The sequence below is a fragment of the Leptodactylus fuscus genome, chromosome 3, assembly GCF_031893055.1.
Source record: "Leptodactylus fuscus isolate aLepFus1 chromosome 3, aLepFus1.hap2, whole genome shotgun sequence".
In the NCBI taxonomy this organism is placed as follows: domain Eukaryota; kingdom Metazoa; phylum Chordata; class Amphibia; order Anura; family Leptodactylidae; genus Leptodactylus; species Leptodactylus fuscus.
The window spans coordinates 228,041,004-228,068,078 of NC_134267.1; the positions used below are offsets into that span (position 1 = coordinate 228,041,004).

At 41.4% G+C, this 27,075-nt stretch overlaps 1 protein-coding gene across 1 annotated transcript; it reads left to right on the forward strand.

Annotated features, from left to right (window-relative positions):
• Positions 1–2,242: 2,242 nt before the first annotated feature.
• On the forward strand, positions 2,243–27,075 carry LOC142198305 (cytochrome P450 2K1-like). Its single transcript, XM_075269275.1, has 9 exons — positions 2,243–2,428; positions 4,249–4,411; positions 17,998–18,147; positions 20,012–20,172; positions 21,838–22,014; positions 23,992–24,133; positions 24,618–24,802; positions 25,651–25,792; positions 26,897–27,075. Exons 1-9 carry the CDS (start codon positions 2,255–2,257, stop codon positions 27,073–27,075), a joined length of 1,473 nt encoding a protein of 490 aa, XP_075125376.1. The 5' UTR covers positions 2,243–2,254.

A 27,075-nucleotide genomic window follows, 5' to 3' on the forward strand; every position in this document is an offset into this window, starting at 1 on the left:
AAAGGCCCAGACACACAATCGCAAAAACTATGGCTGTCTGGGCCCATTGAAAAGCACGAGTCCATACTGTGATCAACAATTGTGAATCAAAAGTACTTGAGTGCATGAGGCCAAGGGTCTTGTGTAAGGTTTTTGCGGCAGCTCATGTAGTTTACCTTGGCTTAAGGTTAACTGCATGAAAGTCACCGACGGGTTTTTGTTCCTTTAGGCTATCCAATATTTGTGCTTCAATATTTATGTTCTGTATTGTTTGTTCTGCGTATTAGTAAAGTTAGAGAAGGAATACGCTAGCACCAGTTATGAGATTTTACGGGAGGGAAGACCCATAGTACGGGGAGGAGAGCGGAGTTTTATTTTTAATAAAGTGATTTGAGAATTCACTTTCATCAATAAAGATGAAGCATTGATGCAAAATTAAATTATACTAGATTGATATAAATTATTATTAATTATTATTATTATTATTGATTAATAATAATAATAATAATAATAATAATAATAATAATAATAATATCCAGCTTCTAATAAACCAACAATGTTGGACTAGTCCAAAAATATACCAAAGGATCCTTAAAGGGGCTCTATCAGCAAAATCATGCCGATAGAGCCCCGCATATGCCTGAATAGCCTTTAAAAACCCATTCATGTAATATGAAATAATTAAAATTATTTATTAAATAACTTAAGCACGCTATGGTTAAATAATAATTAAAATTCATGAGAGGTGGAGGTCATGGCGACACCCAAGGTACACATAAATATATAGTGCAGAAGGTGCTAATATGCAAATTGTTTCTTAGTTGCCCAGATAAATCCAGTTCATATACTAATATATCTATAGGAAAATGTCATCAAAGATTAGCAGCACATATATCAAATTAATTACTATTATTATTATTTTTGTATCTAGATTGTGAGCCCCATATAGGGATCACAATGTACATTTTTTTTTTTTTTCCTATTTGTAGAATGGAAGAAAATCCACACAAACTCCTTGCAAATGTTGTTCCTGGCGGGATTTGAACCTAGGACTCCGGCGATACAAGGCTGCAGTGCTAACCACTGAGCCACCGTGTTGTCCCTATCAAATTAATTATTATGTGACGGATGAACCTGTCACTGCATGGAAATATATTACATCTACCAAAAAGCGCTGAATTGTGGGTCCCCTACACATTCTCACCTCAGCAAATCTGGCCCTCTTACCAAAAAATTTGGTCACCCCGTGCTATGTCAAAGGTACACTAGAATAAACAACTAGCCACTAAACTGGAATAAGATTTGTGCGTCACAAAAATATTAATTTCCCTTCTTTGATGTTGCATAATATCAAACAATGAAATATTGCCTTAAGTCATTGACATTTATTTACGGGTTAATTGATGGGTTGGGTAGAACGCTTTGTAATGTCATATACTTGACTTACGTCAAAAGAGGACAACTCATTGTACAAGGAGCGAGAGAAGAGAGAAGACTGTACCAAGGAGTTGTATCCTCTCTGCTCACCAAGCTAAGGAAACTCAGGTAAGAACAAAAAATTTCATTTTTTAGAAAACTTGATGTTGTCCCAACTATTTTAAAAACAACTGAGGTCCATCAATATGGAGCCTAATGGGGCCTCTACCATATGAGTGGTCCATCTGAAGGAGTTCAACTGGCCCACCAGTGGACTACTTCTGACCGATTGACATAGCCAACAGAAGCTTGGCCCATGGGGTGCAGCAATAGTCTCATCATGTTTCTATAGCTAGATGAAGGTGGTCTTTTATACAGTATTTTTCTTTCCCTTAAATCACTTGATTTTATGATATGGACTTGGTCTTGTTCTCTCCAGCTCCTGGTGGGTCCAAAATACCACAGTCCAAAACTGGTTCATGTTACATTTAGTTGAATGGGCATTTCATAAACTTTGTGGGATGGGGCTGAAAATTGTCCCATATTGTAGTCTACCTAAACATATGGAAACTATGGTATCTGACCTATTGGCCCCAAAGGGGGAAAAATGATTTTTTTTTTCCCTCTCTTTTTCATGTAAAGTAATTTTGTCCAAACTGTGTGTTGTTATGGGTAGAACAGAAGGATGGGAAGATGGGAAGATGCCAACTCAAAACCAAAACCAACAGTACACCAATGCATCTATATAGAATTATGCTTGTAAAAGTTTCCATGCCCTATAAATATATCCATTTTTGTATACAGGAGGTCACTTATATTTTTTCTTTTTCCCCTATATGATACAGAGTTCTCCTCTTCCATGGAGCTGGTCACAGTTCTCCTGTCCATCATTGTCATCTTCTTCTTGATCAATGTTTTCAGCAGTCAAAAACAAGGGAAATACAAAAATTTCCCTCCTGGGCCAAAGCCTTTACCAATCCTGGGAAATATCCTTATGTTGGACTTGTCAAACCCCCATAAAACATTTTATCAGGTAATGGAATTATCAAAAGCCTCATGTCTTCAGAAAAATTACATGGTCTTCTACTAATACTACAACATTTTAGAAAAAAGACAAGAACTGCACATTCCAGTATTGTACGGTACATTGTTCTCTACTTCTCAGCAAAATCTGCAAAACTAACATGAGGTTCTTAGCATACATTTTGATCAAAGTGTATAAACCCCACTAGCCACTTCACACCACTTCCATTCAGTCAAGAAATCTGTTCACATGGTGTGATGCTGAGTGGTATCTGCCTTTGCTGTGGTGCAATGCCTGTGGGTTGGGGTGGTCTAGAGCCTGGGGGCCTTGCCTGGCTGCAGGCAACTGCTGAGCTACTGGGTTGCTTCCCCTATTGGTGCTTTGTCCACGTTGCACCATACCCAATAAAGTAGGGACCCACTATACAGAGGTCACTGTGAAGAGGCTACTGGACTTGTACACCGTGATCAAAATGTATACTAAGAACCCAGGGGTGAACCATGGCTTTCTGCCGCCTGAGGCGGACGTTAGAAAGCCCCCCCCCAGGAGGGAGCGGAGCCACAAGGAAGGGGTGGGGCCACACGGAGGGGACGGGACCGAGCGGAGCGAGCATCTTTAGCAGGCAGAGAGCAGGCAGGGAGAGGACCTGCTCTCTGCCTGAGTGTGAGGGGCGGCCGCTGGAGCAGCGCTGCTCCAGCGGCCTCCCCAATCCATAGCTCAGTGACGGTGATCCTAAGCCAGTCCATGACAGCTTGTCCTGGACTGGCTTAGGTCAGCAAAAATGCCGCCCTCCTCGTGGCCCTGGCATAGCGCCGTCTAAGCGGTCGCTTCAGGTCGCCTCGTGGGAGATGCGGCGCTGTAAGAACCTTATGTTCATTTTTGTAGATTTCACATTGACCAGTGTATAATATCAGGGTGTGATTTAAAAAAATATATATTGATATTCTTCTACTAACCTTGCAAATGTTTTCTGTGTTCATTGTTTGTGCTAGAGATAAGCAAATCCTGTGAGATTTGTTTGATGAAGATTCATTTGGGTAGAAAATTTGTTCAAGACAGAATAAATTTGTCCTGAACTGGATGTGCCCTAAAAAGTTGTCTATTATACTCTAGGTTTCTACTGGCCCCAAATGATAAAAAAACAGAGAGCAGGGAAGGGTGTTAAAAAATAATCCATTACTCACTTGTTCCAGGCCCTGCCCCAGCATCCAACAGTCTTCTGAGTTTTTTCCTCCATTTTGATGCCAGTTGACCCCCCCATGTCAATTCTGAGACCTAAGAATGGCGGCCATGTGTTGAACAACGCACATCTGTAGTGATTGAACACAATGATGTGTCCCCTTATTCCCAGAATAATGTTCAGTTGCGATGTGGGGTCAAGTGGCATCACCAAGATGGCAGACTGAACCTAGAAGAAGGCTAGAAAACTAATGGCTGCCTCTTCAGGGCCTCCGGCAAGTGAATAATGGTATCGTTTTTATCTTAAGCCCCCCCTTCCCCCACTTCCAAGACCAGAAAAAGGAAAGCAAAATGACAATTGTCTAACCTTCATTTTGCTGGATTCATGGAAAATCCAAAAAATTTGAATTCACCAGAATCAAAAAGTTTTGGGGTAATTCCAAGCAATTTTAATGTGTTTCAACTCAACTGACTTGTTCTCTAGTTTGTGCCCATCTGGACATCTGGTACCTGTACCCTTGCACAAAACATCTGGACAAATATGGGAAAATTTTTGGAAGAAAGTCACTATTCTTCTAATCATTATAGTGATCTAAGGTTGTGTCTAAACTAAAAATTTTGAAATTTATTCCACTATTTTGTTTTCACAGCTTTATAAGAAATACGGGTCAGTTTTCAGTGTCCAGGTGGGCATGAAGAAAATAGTTATTCTCTGCGGTTACGACGCCATAAAGGATGCTCTTATCAACCATGCAGAAGTTTTCTCCGCCAGGCCCGTTAATCCGTTGTTCTCTAAGTCAATCAAGGATCATGGTAAGGGCGAAATTTTTATTTGGCATTGAAAACTTTATTGGTGGACTAGAACAGGGGCAGATTAACAAGGCAGTTACACTTTTACAACCACCCCATGGCATTGGAATCCCTCGGTTTATTGATTAAGCTTTTCATAGACCCCCTTGTGGCCTTTTCAGGAAAGTATGAATTCTTATACAGTAGCTCCCAAAACTGAATACACCCCTTACCCCTTATTTCATTTTATATTACACTGAAGATGCAATGTAAAGTAGTCAGTGTCCAGCTTGTATAACAGTATAAGTCTGGTGTGCCATCAAAATCACTCAACACGAAGCCATTACTTTCTAAATCCCTAAATAAAAATGGATACATTGTGTCCCAAGTGTCAATATTTCATGTGGCCACCATTATTTTCCATCACTGTCTTGGGGCTAATTCACACGGGGCAAGAGGGGGCGGATTCTGACACCGAATCCACCTCAGAATCCGCCCCTTCACAATAGAGGTCTACGTAGACCGCTAGCTTCCTTTTTACCTTGAGCGGTATGTTCTTGCTCATGGTAAAAAGAAGCGAGCTGCCCTTTCTTCAAGTGGATTCCGTGGCTGAGCCAGCCCCAACGTCCACCTCGCGACAGCAACCTCCAGACATCAGAATCAGGACCAAAATATGCGGTCTCGTGCCCTGTGTGAACGAGGCCTTAACCCTCTTGGTCATGGAGCTCACTAAAGCACCACAACTTGCCACTGGAATCTTCTTCCACTACTCTGTGACAACATCGCAGAGCTGGTGGATGTTAGAGACCTTGTGCCCCTCCATCTTCTATTTCAGGGAGACTCAATAGAGTTTATATCTGGAGACAAGCTTGGCCATTCCAGCATCTTCACTCCCAGTTTCTTTAGCAAGGCAGTGGTCATCTTGGAAGTGTGTTTGGGGTCCTTATTATTTTTGAAATAATGCCCTATGGCCAAGTTTCTGAAGAGAGGGATCGTGCTCTTCTTCAGTATGTTACTGCACATGTTGGAATTTACGGTTCCATCAATGTAGCTCTCCAGCACTCATGCAGCCCCAAACCATGACACTCCCACCACCATGCCTGACTGTAGGCAGCACACACTTGGCTTTCTACTCCTCACCTGCTTGTCTTCAGCAAACTAATTGTTCACAGGCTTCCTTGAGCGTCATCTTTAGAAGAGACTTCCTTCTGGGATGACAGTCATGCAAACCAATTTGATCCAATGAGCAGCAATGTATGGTCTGAGCACTGACAGGCTGAACCCACGCCCCTTTAACCTCTGCAGCAATGCTGCCATCACTCATACATTCATTGTGCAAAGACGACCTCTGGATATGATGCTGTGCATGGGCGCTCAACTTGGTCTACCTTGTTGAGGTATGTTAAGAGTGGAACCTCTTTTGTTAAACCACTGTAAGGTATTGGTATTGACCAGTATGAGATAGCGTGAGAGCAATAACACCTAATGTAAGACATCTGCTTCCCCATTCATACCAGAGATCTTGGAACACTAACCAGTCACATAACCCCAGGCAGGGAAAATGACTAATTAGGCACAATCTTCACTTAGGCGTGTGCTCACGTTTGTTGCCAAGGGTTGAGAAATTCATGGTTGTGTGGTTGAGACATTGTCAGGATCTGAATTGTTTGTAAAATTGGTGTGTGTTTGCTATTGGCGTTTGTCTGGGGATTCAAGCGATCATTTTCCAGCCGATCTCGATCATGAAATTTGCTTGATCACCGATTGGAATCCGATCTTTCCCGATCCCGATTGCTCAACCCTAATTGTATATTATATGTACAGTAGGGTTGAGTCGATCTTGAGATTTCAAAATCTGATTTCTGATCATTTTCCAGCTCGATCCTGATTGTGAAATTTGCTCGATTGCCGAACGGGATCCTATCTTTCCCGATCCCTATCGCTCAACCCTACTCGTTTTGTTAAACATGTTTTAGTAGAGAGGTTTTTTGTTAAGGCACAATGCTAGACCTGCCATTAATGCTCCTACATACAGTTTGACGGGTCAAGTCACCCTTTGAGTGCCAAATGCCTTTTTTTAAAATATACATACAGTCCAATTTGCCATCACTACTAATAGAAACACATACGGACAGAGAAAGACCCCCTGGTCCTTCTGGTCTGCCCTTATATTATTACCATTTTATCTTAGGATAGATGTGTTCATTCCAGCCATACTTACATTCACTTACTGAAGATTTTCCAACCACATCTTTTGGAAGTTTGTTTCAAGCCTCAACTACCCTTTCAGTGAAATAATATTTCCTGGCGTTGCTTCTGATCTCTCCACCCCATCTAAATTCCAATTGTGTCCTCTTGTTTTTAATATAAAAAAATAAAAAAAATCCCTGCTGAACCTTATTTATACCTTTAACTAATTTAACCTACAAATCCCAAAAATGTACTAAAACAAAAAATCTATTCTCTGTATTACTCTCAGTAAAGCAAATGTCTACTCGGGTATAATTACGGGTCAAAATACAAGAACTCACACATGATCTCAAGTAATTAATTTTATTTATTGAACAACTTGAACACACTATTATTAAAATAATTAAAATTTATGAGAGGTGGAGGTCATGACGACAGCAAAGGTTAATACATATAAGTACAAAATGCTAATGTGTAAATTATTTCTTAGTTACAGCCAGTTCTTATACGAACATATATTATATAGTCATCCACCTATTTATTGCAGTAGCAGTTAGCGATGTGCTAGGTAGGTAGGGCACCTGTCCGAGGAAATTTAGCGCACTCCGCTCCGGATTAGGCCCAATGAATGGGCCTAGTCTGGGGGAGGGTATGTCTTCAGGCCGAATCGTGAGGCGAAATAGCCTAAAAAATGAGCACAAGCCAGCTCCCGGGAAAAAAACTCCTGAGCGGATCCCATTGATTTCAATGGGAACCGTCTTTTTGGTCAGGATGTTGAGGCAAATACGGCCTCAAAACCCTGACCAAAAAACACCGTGTGAACTTACCCTAAAGGGAACGGATGAGCAGTACCGGGACATTATATACACCCCCACTAAGAAATGAGATGTCCTCGGCGACTAACTGATGTGGAGGAATATAGGGAGATGGAATAAGCACATGTAGTACGGACAATATGCAGAGAATCATGGCAAACGACAATATAACATGACATATGTAAAAGAATAATACCCTGTGAACATATGCAAAAGCAAAACATAGTAAACAGTAGAAATATCTTGCCAATAGGTGGGTAGAGTCTCTTTTAGCCATAGGGAATTGTCCATGGAAAAGCTCAGAATAGACGCAAGATATAGTCCTTAGTGGTCTATAGACTGAAGAGAAATGTACACAGGCCAGTCATATTAATGTGACCACCGCCTACTTTTGACGTCAACGTTAAATAACCGATCGCAGAAGGCAGGTGTCATCAGCCATCTGGGCGGATTCATCATTGTGGAAGGCACGATGGATCAACACAAGTATGCAACTATCCTTGAAGACCATGTTCACCCTACATGCGAAATGTTTTTCCTCAGGATGATGGCATCTACCAGCAGGACAATGCGATGTGTCATAAAGCCCGCAGTGTACGTGCGTGGTTCGAGGAGCACCAGGATGAGTTTACCGTACTCCCATACTTGAACCCAATCAAGAAACTGTGGGACCACATCGCTCAGGTTGTTTGTGCCATGGATGCTCAACCGTGTAACATGGTGCAGCTGGCCACGGCACTGGAGTTCATGGTACAACATCCCAGTGATCATCATAACAACATCCCCTCTCTTCCTGCACGTCTCGCAGCGGTTCGCTCTGCCAAAGGTGGTTATTCTGGATTTTGACAGGTGGTCACATTAATGTGACTGGACTGTGTATTAGACCAAAACAAAAATATAACAAGTGGTTGAGAGGAAAGAAAATTTGAGGAAAGAAAAATGGTGGGGAAATCATACTTGGCACAGAAAGCTTTAGGCGAGGGTCACATCCATCTGGGGTGATGGGTCATTGGGTTGACTGACCGTTAACTATGAACAGTGGAGTTGGAGTATATAGCTCCTAAAACCCAGGTATAGCATTCTCTTCTTGAAGAAATCAACAAAGATGCCACCGAATAAAATTAATCCACACATGAAAGGATATGGTTGCGAATTCTCTGTAGCGAGTGGGAGGTATTCTCCTGGTTCTTCTCTCTGATTGCACAGTACTTGGCCTTCTACTTGCACATGGACACTGGAATCTTGAATTTCAGCTTGTGCTGGTTCAGGAGCGGCAATTGGAGAAGGAACATGGGTAGGAATAGAAACAGGAATGAACTGGTAACAGCCTGGGATAAGAAATTGGGATCTGAAAATTGACTCATCTACAGAAGGCTGTTTTTGAGGAGTTTCCATCACAAGAACTCGTTGACAGACAGGTGTAACCTCTTGCAGGGGTGATAACATCACAAGTAGGTCCTCTTTTGTGCACAGTTCCACTGTCTGTGGAGCCATGCCTGGTTTCTTTACTTCATAAACATCAGAATCTGGAAAGGGCATTGCCGTAATGGTGTATGGGTCAGTTTCCCAAAGAGAATCAAGTTTTCCAGTTCAGTGGTACTTCCTTAACCATACTTTATCACCAATGTTAGCTCTTTGGTTGTAGTTCTCGTCTTGTCTTCTGTGAGCTTACTTCCGGCGACAGTCAATTATCTCTTGCGTTTCTTGCATTCTGCGCTGATCTTCTAAAACCAAATCAGTCTTTGGCAGAGGGTTAATCACATCTGGTACCTGAATTCCCAGAGCACAATCTTTTGGAAGTTGACCATGTCTTCCTAATATTAAGAAGTATGGTGAATAGCCTGTAGAACAGTGGGTAGTGTTATGGTAGATCTCTACTAATTCATCAAGTAGTTGAAGCCGTTCTGCTTGTTTGGTGACAGATGCTGTTCTCAGCATGTTGATGAAGATCTGATTCTGTTCTCAGCTCAGAACGTAATGGCAGTGGTACATTTGATGAGGTCTGTAACTGGCACAACAACAACCCAATTGGAGTAGTGGTCCACCATGGTAAGATAAGATAAGATAATCCTTTAATAGTCCCACCTTGGGGAAATTTCAGTAAGGGCATATGTATAGCCTGAATGAGTTGGTGTTAGCTTCACATGGTCAAGAGCCAAGACAGTCTGGAAGTTGAGTTGGCCAAGACATTTTTCCATGAGTCACAGGAATGTTGCCACTGTAGGTAGTGTCCAGTTACGCAGTCTTGATTAACTAGTAAGTACTTGACTTGGGTAGCTTAAAGGGGTTTAGAAAAATAAACACAAATGTGTCAGCTCACTCACGTGTTCTCTGATGAAAAAATCTGCGGGTGCCATAACATGCAATATCCGTGGGAAATCCTGATAAAGAAGGAAGGTGCACGGAGATTCAGCCTCCCAGCCCGAGGCACAAATGCAAAACCTCCGAATAGAATACTCCAGCATCCAAATTCCTCTTGATTAAAACTTAACCTTTATTGTGAAAGTTTTTCATGAACATGGAATGTTCAAATAAAATTGTATATCTCAACAAATATCCATAATGGCAGAGTATCTTCCATGCCAGCAATCCCTTTCGGGACAATATTAGCTGGTATGGAAGATACATTGATGATTTATTGCTTGTTTGGAAGGGGGAGGATAGAGAAATTATTGATTTTGTGGATTACATAAATGTGAACCAATTCAACCTCAAATTCACATATAAATTTGACAGGATCACTATTGATTTTCTAGATGTTACCCTTTCGGGAAATGCTGAAGAGGGTGTAGTTCACACTAGCCTTTTTCGCAAAAGTCAATCAGGTAACACATTGTTGCATGCAGATAGTTCTCACCCAGCCCATACTATTCGAGCATTACCAGTGGGGGAGATGATGAGACTCAAAAGAGCTTGCAGCAGGGATGATACATACAAGTCACAGTCTGAGCAGATTTTTAAACGTTTGAAGGAAAGAGGATATTCCAGCTGGTCATTAAACAGAGCGAGGAATATAGTAGAGGGGACTGATAGGGCAATGCTGCTATCCTCTAATAAGAACAAAAACAAACCGAAAACTACCACACAAAAAGGTTCTAACCTTTATTTCTCTACTAGATTCAGCACAGACTACAAGGAAGTAATGAATATAATACGCAGAAATATGGGTATATTATATCAGGATGAGACGTTGTGTACCATACTTACTGATGGAGTGAAATTTGTCTCCAGAAGAGGGAAAACATTGGCAAATTATTTATCCCCTAGTCTTTTTTTGGAGGAAAGTAGAATCAAATCAGAGACCTGGTTACATATTAAGGGTTTCTACAAGTGTGGTCACAGCAGATGTCAAACATGTAAATATGTAGAGAAAACATCTGTATTTCAAAATTCTACTTATACTTCAACCTATAACATCAATGGATTCATGAATTGTACCACGGATCACGTGGTCTATATGGTTACGTGTAAAACATGCAATTTACAATACATAGGAAGTACCATCAGGTCTCTCAAACTTAGAGTTTCGGAACATGTACAGAGTATTGTTAATAAAAATTCTTTGAAAATTACAGGAGTAACTAGACACTTCCGGGAAAAACATGGAGGGGATATATCATCCCTAAGCTTCAAGGCTATCGAACGGATTGCCAAACCAGTTAGGGGAGGTAACTGGGAGCATATGGTCAGAATTAGAGAAGCATTTTGGGTGCTCAAATTGGACACAAGAGTGCCTAAAGGAATGAATTATAAAAATGATCTTTCTTACATATATAAATACTGAGAACCACATAACCATAGTTGACATTTTTGTAGTCAATTACATTTATTTAGGTTTATGTTCATGATTCATATAGGTCATGAGTATATATTATCAGGTTACAGCACGATACATTAATAACGGTTATATAATAGTGGTTGGGAAACTGAAGGATATAGATATACATAGTGGCATTCATGGGATTGTCAACAACTGTTATATTTATAGTCATTTGTATTCCAGAGAGTAATATAAGTTAGGGTGGATTTGCAGTGTTTATACTTGCTAAATTACAATAGTTTTCACAATACATTTATTTCAGGAACAATGTATCAGTGTGGTAACTGAGTTCATAACGTCTTACCCCATACATTGGCGTAGCGGCGTATACTTACCTTGATTGGTCTATCCACCCATGTGACTGGGAGGATTGAACACGCATGCGCATAGGTTAGAAGTCGGACATCTTCATTATGGGCAGAACGGGAGCCCATGTTACGCGGTAGATGGTTCATCTCGTTTCTATCTCTCTTTTTTACAAGTTAATTTGTAAGTTTTTAATTATTTTTTATCCCTGTTTGTTTTGTATTATGTAATAAGTGACAGTGTTTGTATTAACCCATGTATAGGTGTATTAGTTTACTTTGTTTATTTTGTGTGTTTGTTTTGTTTTTCATTGTGACCTTTGGTTATTACGTAGAGTTTCTGACCTTAGCACCTCAGGTGCAGTAATGACACTTAGAGCTATATAAGATGGTCAGTCTTTCTATGGCGTCAGACTATGAGGAAGGGGCGAATATAGGTGCCCCGAAACGCGTCAGTCGGACGTTTTGCTCATTCAACTCTGCCATTATGGATATTTGTTGAGATATACAATTTTATTTGAACATTCCATGTTCATGAAAAACTTTCACAATAAAGGTTAAGTTTTAACCGGTTAAGGACCAGGCCCAAAAGTATGTTAAAGACCAGGCCTCTTTTTTCAAAACTGACATGTGTCACTTTAAATGGCAATAACTTTGAGACGCTTTAACTTACACAAATGAATTTGAGATGGTTTTCTCGTAACACATTATACTTCATGTTAGTGGTAAACACTAATCAATATTTTTGCATTTATTTATAAAAAAACTAGGAAATTTGATGGAAATTTGAAAAAAATTGCAATTTTCAAAATGTGAAATTCTCTGCTTTTCAGGCGGATAGTCATACCATCCAAATACATGAATAAATATTATCTCCCATATCTCTGCTTTATATTGGCATCATCTTTTGATTGTATTTTAATTTATTTTGGACGTCACAAGGCTTACAAGTGTAACAGCAATTTTCCAGATTTACAAGAAAATTCTCCAAACCAATTTTTTAGGGAACACTTCAGTTCTGAAAGTAATTATAAAGGCCTGTATAATAGAAACCCCCATAAATTACCCCATTTTCAAAACTGCACCCCTCAAATTATTCAAAACAGCATTTGGGATGTTTGTTAACCCTTTAAGCATTTCATAAGAATAAAAATAATATGGCAGTGAAATTTAGACATTTCATTTTTTTTCACTAATACATTCATTTAGACCCAAAATTAACACATTCACAAAGGGTTGAAGGAGAAAATGCATCTGACAGTTTATTGTGCAATTTCTCCCGTGCACAGAAATACCCCACATGTGGGTGTAAACTGATTTTTGGGCACACGGCAGTGCATGGAAGGGAAGGAGCGACACTGGGTGTTTGAACAGCAGATTTTGCTGGAATAATTTTCAGCGCCATGCCTTATTTGCAGAGACCCTAGAGTACCAAAACAATGGAAACCCCCCAAAAGTGACCCCATTTTAGAATCCACACCCCTCACAGAATTCATCAAGGGGTATAGTCAGCATTTAGACCCTACAGTTGTTTCACAGATTTTACTAACATTGGGATGTGTAAATGAAAAATTACTAAAATGTCACTTTATCTCCAAAGTTTTCATTTTCACAAAGGGTTAAAGGAGTAAAAGCCCCCCACAGTTTGTTAAACAATTTCTCCTGAACACGGCAATACCCCATATGTGGCTATAATCTGCTGTATGGGAACATGGCGGGGCTCAGAATGGAAGGAGCGCTATTTGGCTTTTGGATGGCAGATTTTGCTGGAATAATTTTAGGTGCCATGTCGCATTAGCAGAGCCCCTAGAGAACCAATACAGTGGAAACCCCCTAAAAGTGACCCCATTTGGGAAACTATACCCCCCACAGAACATATTAAAGGGTAGAGTGAGCATTTTGACCCTACAGCTGTTTCACAGATTTTATTAACATTGGGCCATGAAAATGAAAAATTACTTTTTTTTCAACAAACTGTCAATTTAGCCCCAAATTTTTAATTTTCACAAGAGGATAAAGGAGAAAAAGCTCCATAAAGTTTGTTACACAAATTCTGCTGAACACAGAAATGCCCCATATGTGGTCATAATCTGCTGTATGGGAACATGGCGGGGCTCAGAATGGAAAGAGGGCTATTTGGCTTTTGGAGGGCAGATTTTGCTGGAATATTTTTCAGGTCCCATGTCGCATTTGCAGAGCCCCTAAAGTACCAATACAGTGGAAACCCCCTATAAGTGATCCCATTTTGGAAACTACACCCCTCATAGAATTTGTCTAGGGGTAGAGTGAGTATTTTGGCCTCACAGGTGTTTCACAGATTTTATTAACATTGGGACGTGAAAATGAAAAATTACTTTTTTTCCCAATAAATTGTCCATTTAGCGCCATAGTTTTAATTTTGCAAATAGTTTAAGAATTAAAAGCCCCCCACAGTTTGTTACACAATTTCTTCTGAACACGGCAATACCCCATATGTGGCCAAAATCTGCTGTATGGGTACATGCTGGGGCTCAGAATGGAAAGAGCGCTATTTGGATTTTGGAGGGCAGATGTTGCTGGAATAGTTTTCAGGTGCCATGTCGCATTTGCAGAGCCCCTAAAGTATCAATACAATGGAAACCCCTCAAAAGTGACCCCATTTTAGAAACTACACCTGTCAAGGAATGTATCAAGGGGTATTATCATTTTGAGCCTAAAATACTTCCCAAAAATTAATGTACAAAATGAAAATTGAAATTTTTAAAAATATGCCATTTCGGTGCCCAATACGTTGCACCCACTTTGTGTTGTCAGAGACCTGCACTCCTAAAACTATTAAGTGGGCCATCCCGGGGGTCAAAAAATTATATATGTGGGTGTAAACTGCTGCTTGGGCACACAGCAGGGCTCAGAAGGGAAGGACCACTGTGCGTTTTAGCTTTTGGGATACAGATTTAGAGGGACCCTCTGGGCGCCATGATGTTTTTGCAGAGCCCTGGAGGTTCCAGTAAACTGGAATTCACCAAGAAGTGACCCCATTTTGTAGGGGCAATTTTAGGGTCTCTGCAAATGTGACGTGGTGTCCAAAAACGAAGAATCTAAATCTGCACTCCAAAAGCACATATTGCTCCTTCACATCTGCACCCTGCTGGGTACCCAAATAGCAGTGTATGCCCACATGTATGACACTGGTGTACCCCGGATAACGTACTTAATGCCATATGTGGGTAGAATCGGCTGTTTGGGCACAACCGGGGACAGAAGGGAAGGAGCGCTATTTTGGTTTTTGGAGCACAGTTTGGTTTTTTTTGCCACTTTTGCAAAGCCCCTGAATTGCCAATAAAGTGGAATCCGCAGACATGTCACCCTATTTTGGACACTACCCCACTGATGGGATTTATCAAGTGGTGTAGCGAGAATTTTTAACCCTTGAGTGTTGCATTTATTTAGTTTCCAGAAATGAAATCGCAACTGATAGAGAAGTTAAAAATGAAAATTTTACAGATTTGCCATTTCAGTGTGCAACATGTTGTGCCCGACTTATGTCAGCAGAGACACTCCAAAAACTGTTAAACGGGTATCCCGGGCACAACAGCTTTTAGAGCGTTCATCTCTGATACAAGTCGGGCGCAATATATTAGGCACTGAAAGGACGTATTCCTGGAAAAATGGTCATTTTCACCTCTCACAATCCACTACAGTTATAGTTATATATATAAAGTTATAGCAACACTTGGGGGTTAAAAATGCTGTCGGTACCCCTGGATAAATCCTTCAGGGGTGTAGTTTCCAAAATAAGGTAATTTATCAGGGGATTCCAAATTACTGGCGTTTCAGCTCTACAAAAGTGTCATGGCATCCAAAAACCAAACCGTCTGTGCTCCAAAAACCAAATGACCCTTCTTCCCTTCTGTGTCCGGCTGTGCCCTAGTATCAGTTTATACCCACATATGACATTATGTCCGTTATCCGGGGGTACACCAGTGTCATACATGTGTCATACATGTGTCATAAACTGCAGTTTGGACGTACAGCAGGGTGCAGAAGGGAAGGAGCGCTATGCGGCTTTTGGAGCACAGATTCAGATGTTTGGTATCTGGACGCCATGTCATGTTTGTAGAGCCTGTAAGGTACCAGAAAAGTGGATTCCATGGGGTACCAGGAGTGACCCCATTTTGAAAACTGCACCCCTCAAAGAATTTATCAGGGGGTGTAGTGAGTATTAGTATCCTGGACGTGACTGCACAGCGGATGGCGAAGAGGGAATGTATAAGCTGTGCGGAGGACATTGCAAACACCAAATTCCCTACTATGTCCCCGTAGCTCCTATGATTGGGGGAGTCACTCTGGGGGTCACTTTAGGGGTCACTTCTGGTGTCTGTTCCCTCATAAGCTGTAAATCTGGGGTGTCCCCTGATATCCGCTCACACAGCTTATATATTCCCTACATGACGCACCCAGTTGTGTTCTAATAATTTGGCGATTTTTGAGGGTTTTTGTCTTCACATTGTGAGATGCTATATTTTCTTTATGTTTCTGGTGACGCGGCCATATAAGGGCTTGTTGTTTGCAGGACGAGATGCATTTCGTAATGACACCATTTTTGGGTGTCTACATCTTATTGAATACATTTTATTAACCCTTTTTTGCTGGATTTAAAAAAAAAAAATCAATCCTGGCATTGAGTTTTACTTTTTTAATTTTGCGCCATGCAGCGTACAGTATAAGTAACATGTTCCCTTTATTCTGCGGGTCGGTACGGTTACGGCGATACCTCATTTATAGTATTTTTTTATGTGTTACTAGTTCTGCAGAGGAAAAACACATTTGGGGACATAAATCAATGTTTTTTGCATCGCATCTTCTAAGAGGCGTAACATTTTTATTTTTCGGTTGACAGAGTTGGTTGAGGGCTTATTTTTTGCGGGACAACCTGCGCTTTTTATTGGTACTGTTGTCGGATGCATATGACTTTTTGATCACTTTTTATAGCATATTTTGTATGGTGAGATGGCGAAAAATCATTACTTCCGGCGAGTTTTTTCCGTTTTTTTTTTCCGGCGTTCGCCGTGTACATTAAATATTATTTCAGTTTTATTGTACAGATTGTTACGGACGCGACAATACCAAATATGCATTGTTTTTATTACTTTTTAGTTCTTTTTTTATATAATTCATTTTCTATTGAGAAAAAGGGATTTTTGGGCTTTATAACTTTATTAATTTTTTTCATACACTTCATTTTATTTTTTTTACATTTTTTTTTACTTTTTCATGTGTCCATTTAGGACACTTCAATCAGCAATACTTTGCTGATATAGAATGCCATGTGAGACACAGCTTGCAGGTGTCCCACATGGCATTCCGTAGCAGGATGTCAGGCTGTGTAGACGCACAGCCTGACATCAGAAGGTCCTGGCAGGATCACCAGGTATGTGGGGGCTTCGGGCAGTCTGGGGTCACTGGCCAGACCCCAGACTACCTTTTACTGCTATCGGCACCCTCCGATCTCGCCGCGGGGGGTGCCGATCTGATTTAATTGTCGGCGGATGCCTTTCGATCGCGCCGTGATGTTTCACGGCGCGATCGAAAGGGTTAAAACGTCCAGTCGGACTCAGTTCCGACTGGACGTTATTGAGGAAGGGGTTAGGTGTTAGTAACACCTAACCCCCGTCCTCCCCGCACCCATCCCCCCGCGAAATAGGTACCTAAAGACAGGACGTATTTTTACAATAGTCCGGTCTTTAGGTACCTGGACCGCAGGCCGTAATTTTACGTACGGCGGTCCTTAACCGGTTAATCAAGAGGAATTTGGATGCTGGAGTATTCTATTCGGAAGCTTAAAGGGGTTGTCCGGGATAACGATAAAACCCTACACTAATCTAAACACCTTCCTGTCTACTTTCTAAATTACATAATTAATCAAAAATTTATAGTTACCCCATATCCCTGGGGCGGTCATGTGACCGCCCCCAGACATTTTCTAATTATCCAGTGACGATCCGTTTCCCCATTTCTGAAAATGGATCGTCGCTACTATTATGCCCCACCCCCCATCCACTCCATCATACTTATTCATCTTCTTCCTATCTAGGCTTGCTTCTCCAAAGAGCAACTCCTCCTCCCTCCTTGATGGCACGCATATGCGCAACAGAGCCAGCGCTGAAGCTGGCACTACACTTTTCTAAAAGCTTTGTTTCTCAGATCCTTTCACACAGTGACTTGTACATCCTTCTATATAATAGTTCCATGTTTAACATCACCGAGCTCTTCGGTATGACTTTCCTCAGTGCTTGCTTAGGGGAATAGCATGTTTTTTTTTTTTTTTTTTTTTTTTATTCAACAGTTTGCAATGGATGTGGCTGAACTCTATATGTATGAGCGATGTTCCCATACCTTAGGTCATATAATGTAGGTTTAATCATATATAATTCATCATCAGAAGTCTACAGTGCTGTATATTTGTACTTCACTAGAACATGTGCTACTTCCACTACCTAGGTATTATGTTTGCCAGTGGGGATAACTGGAAAGTGATGAGAAGATTTACACTCTCCGCACTACGAGATGGTGGAATGGGCAAGAAAACCATAGAAAACAAGATCATCGAGGAGGCCGAGTGTTTAGTACAAAAGCTGAAGACATATGAAGGTGAGTGTAGAGTGGAGATGTGTGACAAATGTGTTAAAAAGTTTAGCAAACTATCAGTTTCATCTGAATGCAAAATTTTGGGGTTTACCATCCATGAATCATTATAATATTCTGGGGTCTCTTCAGATTCCAGATTATAATACCCAGAGGCCTAGGGGAGATGTGAAAAGATAATAAACACTTATTATATGACCCCAACTCTCCTGGGCTCCAAGGTGGTACCCAGAGATCCTTCCAGAGCGTATTCGGAACTATTTTGGCTTCCTGGGTGACATCAACAGCACCCGAGGAACCACATAGGCCAATGATTGGATCTCATCACTCATGTGGGGAGTATGAATGTCATGGCGACTGTGTCAAGGTATCATGATGTTGATGCACCCCACTGCTGACATCACCCAAGAAGCTGGAAGAAGCCCGAAGTTGCCCATGAAGGATGTCAGGAGTAACCCTAGAAGAAGTGAGGTGAGTATGACTATTCAGACTTTGGGGTCTGAATTTTTATGATTTTTATGGCTTGTACATCAGTAGTAGTAATAGGATGGGCCCCTAGAACCAATTCTACTGCTTAGCCCTAGACCTCCCAGTTCAACATTGATCAAAACCTCCCCAAAACACTATCACATGGGAAACCAGTAGCAGATAGTGCCTAAGGGGACCCAGTACCATCACCTGTGCCAATATGAGGCCTGTAAGAGGATTTAGCAGCAAAATCCACCAATATTCCTGGATAACTTTCATCGTCCAAATGAATTAGGCTGAGTGCCAGCAGTAGGAAATTACACCAGACACACAATGTTGGTATTAGTTCCTCTCTCAGCCGAGAAGGAAATACACTGACACCCTTTATTAAAGCAACACAGGGTTAATATAACAGCCAGCACAGAAAAAATAAAAACAGCAACATTCGGCCCAATATTCAATCCCAATTGGTGTAGTATATATTGATTATGTAAAAGAGAAGCATAAGCAGTTCCATATATAGCCAATAGAGATGAGCGAGTAGTTAAGTACTCGATATTCGTTTCGAGTAGCCCCTCAATATTCGACTACTCGAATCGAATATCGAACCCTATTATACTCTATGGGGGAAAAATGTTCGTTTCAGGGGTAGGCAACATTCGATCAAATTGAACTTACCAAGTCCATGAGTGAGGGTCGGGCTGGATCCTCCGAGAAGTCTTCTCCTTGCAGCGTCCCCGCGGCATCTTCCGGCTCTGAATTCACTCTGCCAGGCATCAGTCAATTTCAAAGCGGCCATTTTCTTGTAGCGCGGGCATGCGCAGTTGGCTCTGCCCAGGCCCGATGCCTGGCAGAGTGAATTCAGAGCTGGAAGACGCTGCGGGGAAGCTGCATGGAGAAGACTTCTAAAGGTAGGAGAAGAACCAGCGTTGATTTGCTGACTGTATAGCATTCGGCCAATCAACGGTGGTTCTACATCGAATTTTTCCACTGGAATAGCAAGTGGTACTCGATCAAGTACGCGTATTTCAAATACTGTAGTATTTGATCGAATACCTACTCGATCGAGTACTACTCGCTCATCTCTAATAGCCAACTATGCCCGATCCTGCGTGGTGTCTTCTAGCAGCAAGCCAAGCACATAACTTCTTACACCTATCCTAGATGCAGGCGCCATCTTATCATATAACCTCACAGCATGTTTTTTAAGCAGTATATATACATCTTATCAAAGATTATAATGTTTTTGCAATATGACAGCAAAAAAAAAGGAATATATGAATTTTCTAACCTTATAAAACCACCATGCCATCTTAAGCCTATTCCTGACATGCATTTCCACATTGCTAGGTTGCTGCATAAATATACCAAATTTTTGTTTTGTTTTGTTTTGTTTTTTTAGGAAAGCCCTTTGGTAATTTCACCAGTATAAATGCTGCTGCACTCAATGTCATTGTGGCCATATTGATCAGTAAAAGATTTGATTATGACAACCCGACCATACTGAGACTTGTGGGTTTAGTTCATGAGATTTTAAGACTCCTAGGAAGCCCATGGGCTAGGGTAAGTCAGAACTGAATTGTCTATGTAATAATTAAAGGATTATGCCATTAATGGCTTCAGGGGCATACACGATAACACAGCACCCTTGCTGACCCTGATCGGCCATAACTCTCATCAATGATGATGATCCAGAGAGTGGTGGCTCATTGGTTATTGGGTCCCACTGAAACTCAACGAGTACTTCCAGCACTAGGGCATATACAGCAAGTCTTCTTCTCAGTACTCAATGATCTTAGAAGCATGAAACATGCGCTGATGTTAGTGTGTAGTATGCGCCTGCGCCAGGAGAACAGAAGGAATGGGGAGTCCTAAGAGTGGTGACTACTGAAAAAGATACTGACTGCTGATTCCCAAGATCAAGTATTGTGTGGAAACTGAGCTGGAGACATCAAAATGTGTGGCGTGCTGTAGGACTTATAATGTGCGGATCTGGTGGGCATTGTACTGTGTTGTGGGTAAAAGGGGCATTATACTGTAAAGGCATAAAGGGGCGTTATAGTGTATGGGGGATATAAAGGTGGAATTTTACTTAGTGTGGCACAAGTGAACTTTATACTGTGTGTGTGGGCACTAAAGGGGACAGTATAACATGTGACCGACATTATATTCTATGGATGGCACTAAGGGGGCAATATATTTAGGAGACACCAATACATGCACCCCATGGAAGTGAATGGAAACAGGCATAATTTACACACAATAGAATTAATACAGGCATTATACCATTACCAGAGGGGTCACTCAGAGCCCTCTCTTTTGGCACAACTACTGTTGCCCCATCCAGGGTCCCGAATCGTTCACTAAGGGTAAGTTCACATGGAGTTTTTTGGTCAGGGTAGAGGGTTTTGAAATCAATGGGAGCCACACAGGTCTTTTTTCCGGGAGCCGTTTGTTCCGGCTCCTGGAAAAAAGAAGCAAGATGCTCCTTCTTCAGGCCAAGTCACCTTGCGATTCGGCCTGAAGACAAACCCTCCTCCGGACTAGGCCCATTAATTAGGCCTAATCCAGAGCAGAGGGTGCGACTGGATGCCGATCAGTGCACCAGCTTTCAGTCGCGGCTAGCCGGCTTTTGGATCGGAACCTGAGGCGGCCTCCGCCTCAGGTTCCAATCCAAAAAACCCTGTGTGAACTTACCCTCATGGGAAGTCCAGCACAGTATTTCCCATTTGCAAATGAGCTCTTCTTTCAGCTGTATGAGCTTAAACTGACAGAAGGTTAAATTGCTGAGTTGGCACCTTGCAATAAATTAGTGGGTTTTGGGCACTCAGTCTCTGAAAGGATCACCATCACTGACCTAAGCCATTAGGTTGCCTTAGGTATATATGTATACGTACCATTCACATCTACTTTTTCAGAGACAGCACTCCACCCTGCTCAGGATAGGGTCACATCTGTGTTCTGGTTTCCATTTGGGGGTCCGCTTGGAGGAGTCATTTTTATATATGTTTTTTTTTGTTGTGTTGTACTAATCTTTACGTTCCATTTTTAGAAAATCTATGCAGTTTTTAAACTCTCAAAAATGATCAGTTATCAAATTAATTGTTCTTTTTTCCATATTTTTTTTTCTCTAATTTCTTGAAAAAATTATATAATTTACAATTCTCAGATTCAACATTAAAAAATACTTATTATTACATATATATTTTTTATTTTTTTATTTCTTAGTTATACAACATTTTTCCGACCCTGATGGACTGGCTCCCAGGACCTCACAGAACAATTCTTGAAAAACTTCGAGAGTTTAAAAACCTTATCAGAGTGAACTTCACAGAATATAAGAAAGAAGTGGATGTAAATGACCAGAGAAACCTTGTGGATGCCTTCATAGCTAAGCAACAAGAGGTACAATGAACCTTTCACCAAGTTCTGTAAAGCTAAATATATACTGTAACCTTATAACTTTCAGGGTCTCCATGAAATGATTGAAATTTGCCAATAATATATTCAGTTAGATAAACCAAATTTAATACACCATATTGGCACCAATAAAGGAGTCCATATGTATAAGACAATTGTTATCTAAGGTGTTTGATAAGATGCAAGATGGGGGACCACTGAAGAGTCATTCCGTTTCAAGTACAGGTGGTTCAGTCCAAAGATTTGTTTCAGGCCGACCTATTCATCAGGAATAGAGATGAGCGAACAGTAAAATGTCCGAGGTTCGATATTCGTTTCAAGTAGCCCCTCAATATTCGACTACACAAATTGAATATCGAACCCTATTATAGTCTATGGAGGAAAAATGCTAATTTCAGGGGTAGGCAACATTCGATCAAATTATACTTATCAAGTCCACGAGTGAGGGTCGGGCTGGATCCTCCAAGAAGTCTTCTCCTTGCAGCGTCCCCGCGGCGTCTTCCAGCTCTGAATTCACTCTGCCAGGCATGATTGGCCGACTGTATAGCATTTGGCCAATTAATGCTGGTTCTGCATCGAACTTTTCCATTCGAATAGCGAGTGGTACTCGATCGAGTACGAGTATTTCGAATACCGTAGTATTCGATCGAATACCTACTCGATCGAGTACTACTCGCTCATCTCTAATCAGGAACAGTAGGCAGTATTATTATAGTCTGGGGTCTCATCAAACCCCATTCCTGGGCATCTCTGTAGCATCCAGTGCTCTCTTGGGGTCCTCCTTCTGGATGGTGTTATGCACCCTGAGGCCAGAAGTTGACTTCGAGGAGGCTAGAAGAGGCTGAAGAGGATCCTGAAAAAGCACCAGACACCACAAGGATGCCCATGAGAAGTGTGGAAAGTATAACTATTTATGTTTTTGTACCTCCCCTGCATCTCCACTTATTGTACTTTGGTGTCTAAAGAAAGAGACCCTGGAGTATAGTACTGGTTTGCAATTAACAAACTCTCAAAGTTTCAGGTTCAGGGCTAGCCCACAACATTTCGATAATTTAGTGTTAATCTGGTTGATCCGAACAGACTGGCTCATCTCTAGATAAGATGTTCTGGATTACAATATTCCTGATCCATCCATGTGAGAGATAAGATGCTGCTAGAAGGATCTGCTGTCAAGGATGCCCATACAGAAAAGATAGAATAACATCTCAACCCACCAATTTCCAAATGGTCTGTTTATTATCTAATGTTTATGGTTGACTGTTAAGTTGCACCTAGTAGATGGGGCTATTGCACCATCAGGTTGTATGGGGAGGGTGCCTGATTGCCATAATTATGGTTGTTTAGCATAGCTTTTTTGTGTGAGAAGGGGTTGTGTTTGTGAGACCTAAGAAACGAGGGACCTGTGTTAAGTAATTAGTTAACCAGATCTGGAAACAGATGGTGAACAATGGACAACTGGATGCTAGCCAACTAATGGAGTAGTGATGCCCGATAAGTAAAGTGTAGTTTCATTGCCATGTACAGTAGGTTCTCTGGGTTTTCTACAGGAGGTGTAGAGACTCTGTTCAGTCTGTAGGCCAGAGAGTGACCAAGTAGTTATACATTTACAAAAAAGAAGTTCCTGATGGATAGCTATGTAGTATAGGGCACATTCCAAGCCAGCTCATGTAATGATGTTCTCCTTAAATATGTATAATTGACCAGGGTCACTGTGACTAAAATAGTTGGCTAAGTTTATTGGCCTGAGTCTTGATGGAATGCCTGGGGCAGCCAGTGGTGGAGTACTCTCCAAGAGCTCCAAGAGTGAGGGCTTAGTCATACATACCGCTGTAGATTGGAGCAAGTGATGTCTAAGATCAAACATGCAGAAGGTTGAGAACTCCATAGAACAGAACGATTTCTAAACTTTCTTGTACTGTATGTATTTCTAGTTGTACTTTACCAATGTGTTATCTTTCACAGGGAAAGCCAGAATCCACTCAGTATTACCACAATGAGAACCTGACTACGGTTGTGGGAGATCTGTTTGTGGCTGGAATGGAGACCACCTCAATCACATTGAGATGGAGCTTTCTACTAATGATAAAATATCCAGAAATACAAGGTAAGGCTCTTTATAAGTAAACGGCCAACCAAATAAAAGGAAATGTTCCAGGTTGACAGCCCCTGCCCATGTACTCAATTAGAGCATAGAAGAGAGACTCAACTATCCTGGTGGACCGCTGTCCCAGGCATCTCTTATATGGTTGGCCAATAATTTGACCAGTCAAGTCGTCAGCTCTACAGTGGATGCTAGGACCAGTCATGGCTTTTAGTTTTGGTCTTAGACTTTCTCTACCACTATCCAAATGTATAAAATGAACCTAAGAACCCCTCTTCCTCTTTTTAGAAAAGCTTGTCAGTCCTTTACTCCAATGGATGAAGATTCTGCTCTCTTTTCTTGCCTCTTTCCCACATAGAATTTTCTTTCCTTGTGGAGACAATGCCACCAGTTTCTCTCAATCTCAGAAAAACCTTCTAAGGTGTACATGGTGCCCAAGGCCATAAGTTTTGCTCATTAATAAGATTGAATTTCTCTGTCCTGACAGAAAAAGTGCATAATGAAATTGATAAAGTCATTGGATCGGCTCGACCACAAATGGAGCATAGGAAACAAATGCCATATACAGACGCTGTAATTCATGAAGTTCAACGATTTGGGGATATTGTATCGACTACTGTGCCACATGCGGCATCTCAAGATGGTACATTCAATGGCTATTTTATACCAAAGGTGAGCACAGCATCATCATAAGGCCAATTTCACAGGGAGTTTTTTGGTCAGGATTTTGTGGCCGTATCCATCTCAAAATTCCTGACCAAAAAGACAGCTCCTATTGAAATCAATGGAAGCCACTCAGGTCTTTTTCCGGGAGCCATTTCTTCCGGCTCCTGGAAAAAAGAAGCAAGATGCTCATTCTTCAGGCCGTTCATTCTGAGCGGAGTGTATACTCAGTGTGACGGCTCCGCTGTGGCTTAATAGGAATGAATGGAAGCAGCCGGCACACATCCTTAACCCCCTGCGCACCGGCTGCATCCATTCATTCTAATGGGAGACTAGCTAACATCTCTAGTAGCTACTTACCTGCAGAGATGGCTGTTCCAGTGCCCGGTATTCTCGTTCTTCTTCACCTCGCTGCCCTCGCCTCCCAGGTTAGTGTTAAAGAGCTAGGAAGAAGGCAAGGCGGGGATTGTGGCTTAGGAGGGTGTGGGTGGGTACAGGGCGGGGAGACGTGATGTCTCCCCTCCCAGTACCCGCCCATACTCTCCTAACCTGGGAGGCAGGGGACAGCGAGGCGAAGAAGAACGAGGACACTGGGCATTGGACCAGCCATCTCTGCAGGTAAGTGGACACCAGGGGGGACTAAGTAGCCAGAGGATTAAAAAAAATCACTACACAGCGTGGATTCCAACAATTAGATGTCAAGGGTTTGATGTCAAAACCCTTGACATCTGATGGTCACAGAACCAAGCTGCTACAGATGTATATGTTGGCTACAGTCAATCCTATTGCAGATATGCAGTTGGATGGCTATATAACGTCTATTATTGATGATGATGTATACCTTTTCCCACCCCCAGGGAACTCCTATCATCCCGATGCTGTATTCCATACATAAAGACAAGGAATACTTTGAGAAACCAGAAGAATTTTATCCAGAACACTTTCTTGACTTGGAAGGAAATTTCAGACAGAGGGAAGTCTTCATACCGTTCTCAATAGGTAATATTCACACCTAATAACTCTATCGTAGGAGGGATCAGGTTATGAATGGGAAGTGATTTTTTTTTAGATTTAAGAAGGAGGCCCATACAGGATCCTTATATACAGGGTATATAGGGTTTTATGCACAGTATATAGTTGTCCCTCAAGTTAAATTTTTTTTACATAAAATGATCTTTCTTTGGCCATTAAAACTTGAAACCACATTAACTCATTTATGCCTAGAGTTCCATTATTGGAACGGCAGCCTCATAGCACACAACTCAAAAATTTCAACCTCCAGCATAAATGGGTTAATTATATTATATAGAGAGTACTATAAAACAAAAACAAAACAAAAGAAGAAGAGCTTCATGTGTGTCTCCGCAAAGAGGATCTTTCACTCCCTCTAAGGGTAAGTTCACATGGGGTTTATTTGGATCGGAACCTAAGGCGGAGGCTGCCTCAGGTTCCGATTCAAAAACCGGGTAGCCGCGACTAAAAGCCGGTATACTGCACCAGCATCCAGCCGCGCACTCTGCTCTGGATTAGACACAATGAATGGGCCTAGTCCGGAGGAGGAAGTGTCTTCAGGCCGAATCGTGAGGCGACTTGGCCTGAAAAATTAACATCTCATTTCTTTTTTCAGGGAGCTAAGAAACGGCTTCCGGAAAAAAGGCCTGACCGGCCTTTGATTTCAATGGGAGCCGTCTTTTTGGTCAGGGTTTTGAGGCGGATACAGCCTCAAAATCCTGACCAAAAAACTCAGTGTGAACTCACCCTAACTACTCCAATTGCTTGTATCCTTCAATGAATGTCACTCAAGAAGAGCAGAAGCCATTTTTGGCTACAAAATGGAGCCATCTCCATGTTGATGTCTAGCTATGATTTAGAATGAGAGGTTATAAAAGCTCTTGAAAGTGTCCCAATAATTTGTCCATATAGTGTACATGAAAACTATTAGGAATCCTGAAAAAAGACCAATGTACGGGGTTAATATTGTTTACTGATTGAAGCTAAAAAAAAATGTAAAAATAAAATGTCTTTTTTCTGCCACATTTTTCATTGCGTTTTTCTCTGCATTTTTTTCTTTATATGTATTATCTGTTTTTCACTATTTTTTAGGTAAAAGAACTTGCGTTGGTAAGACCTTGGCTAAAATGGAGCTCTTTCTGTTTTTTACATCACTTCTACAATATTTCACATTCAAAGCCACACCAGGAGCAAAACTGGACCTTACCCCTGCAATGGGGTCTACAAATTCCCCCAAACCTTTTGAAGTCTGTGCCATCCCTCGTCACTAG

What these genes read in the sequence shown, in the direction of transcription:
- LOC142198305 (XM_075269275.1), top strand. Translation starts at nt 2,255, where the DNA reads ATGGAGCTGGTCACAGTTCTCCTGTCCATCATTGTCATCTTCTTCTTG. An exon ending in CCCATAAAACATTTTATCAG is followed by an intron (nt 2,429 to 4,248) that starts GTAATGGAATTA and finishes TTGTTTTCACAG; the next exon opens with CTTTATAAGAAATACGGGTC. An exon ending in AAAATATCCAGAAATACAAG is followed by an intron (nt 24,134 to 24,617) that starts GTAAGGCTCTTT and finishes CTGTCCTGACAG; the next exon opens with AAAAAGTGCATAATGAAATT.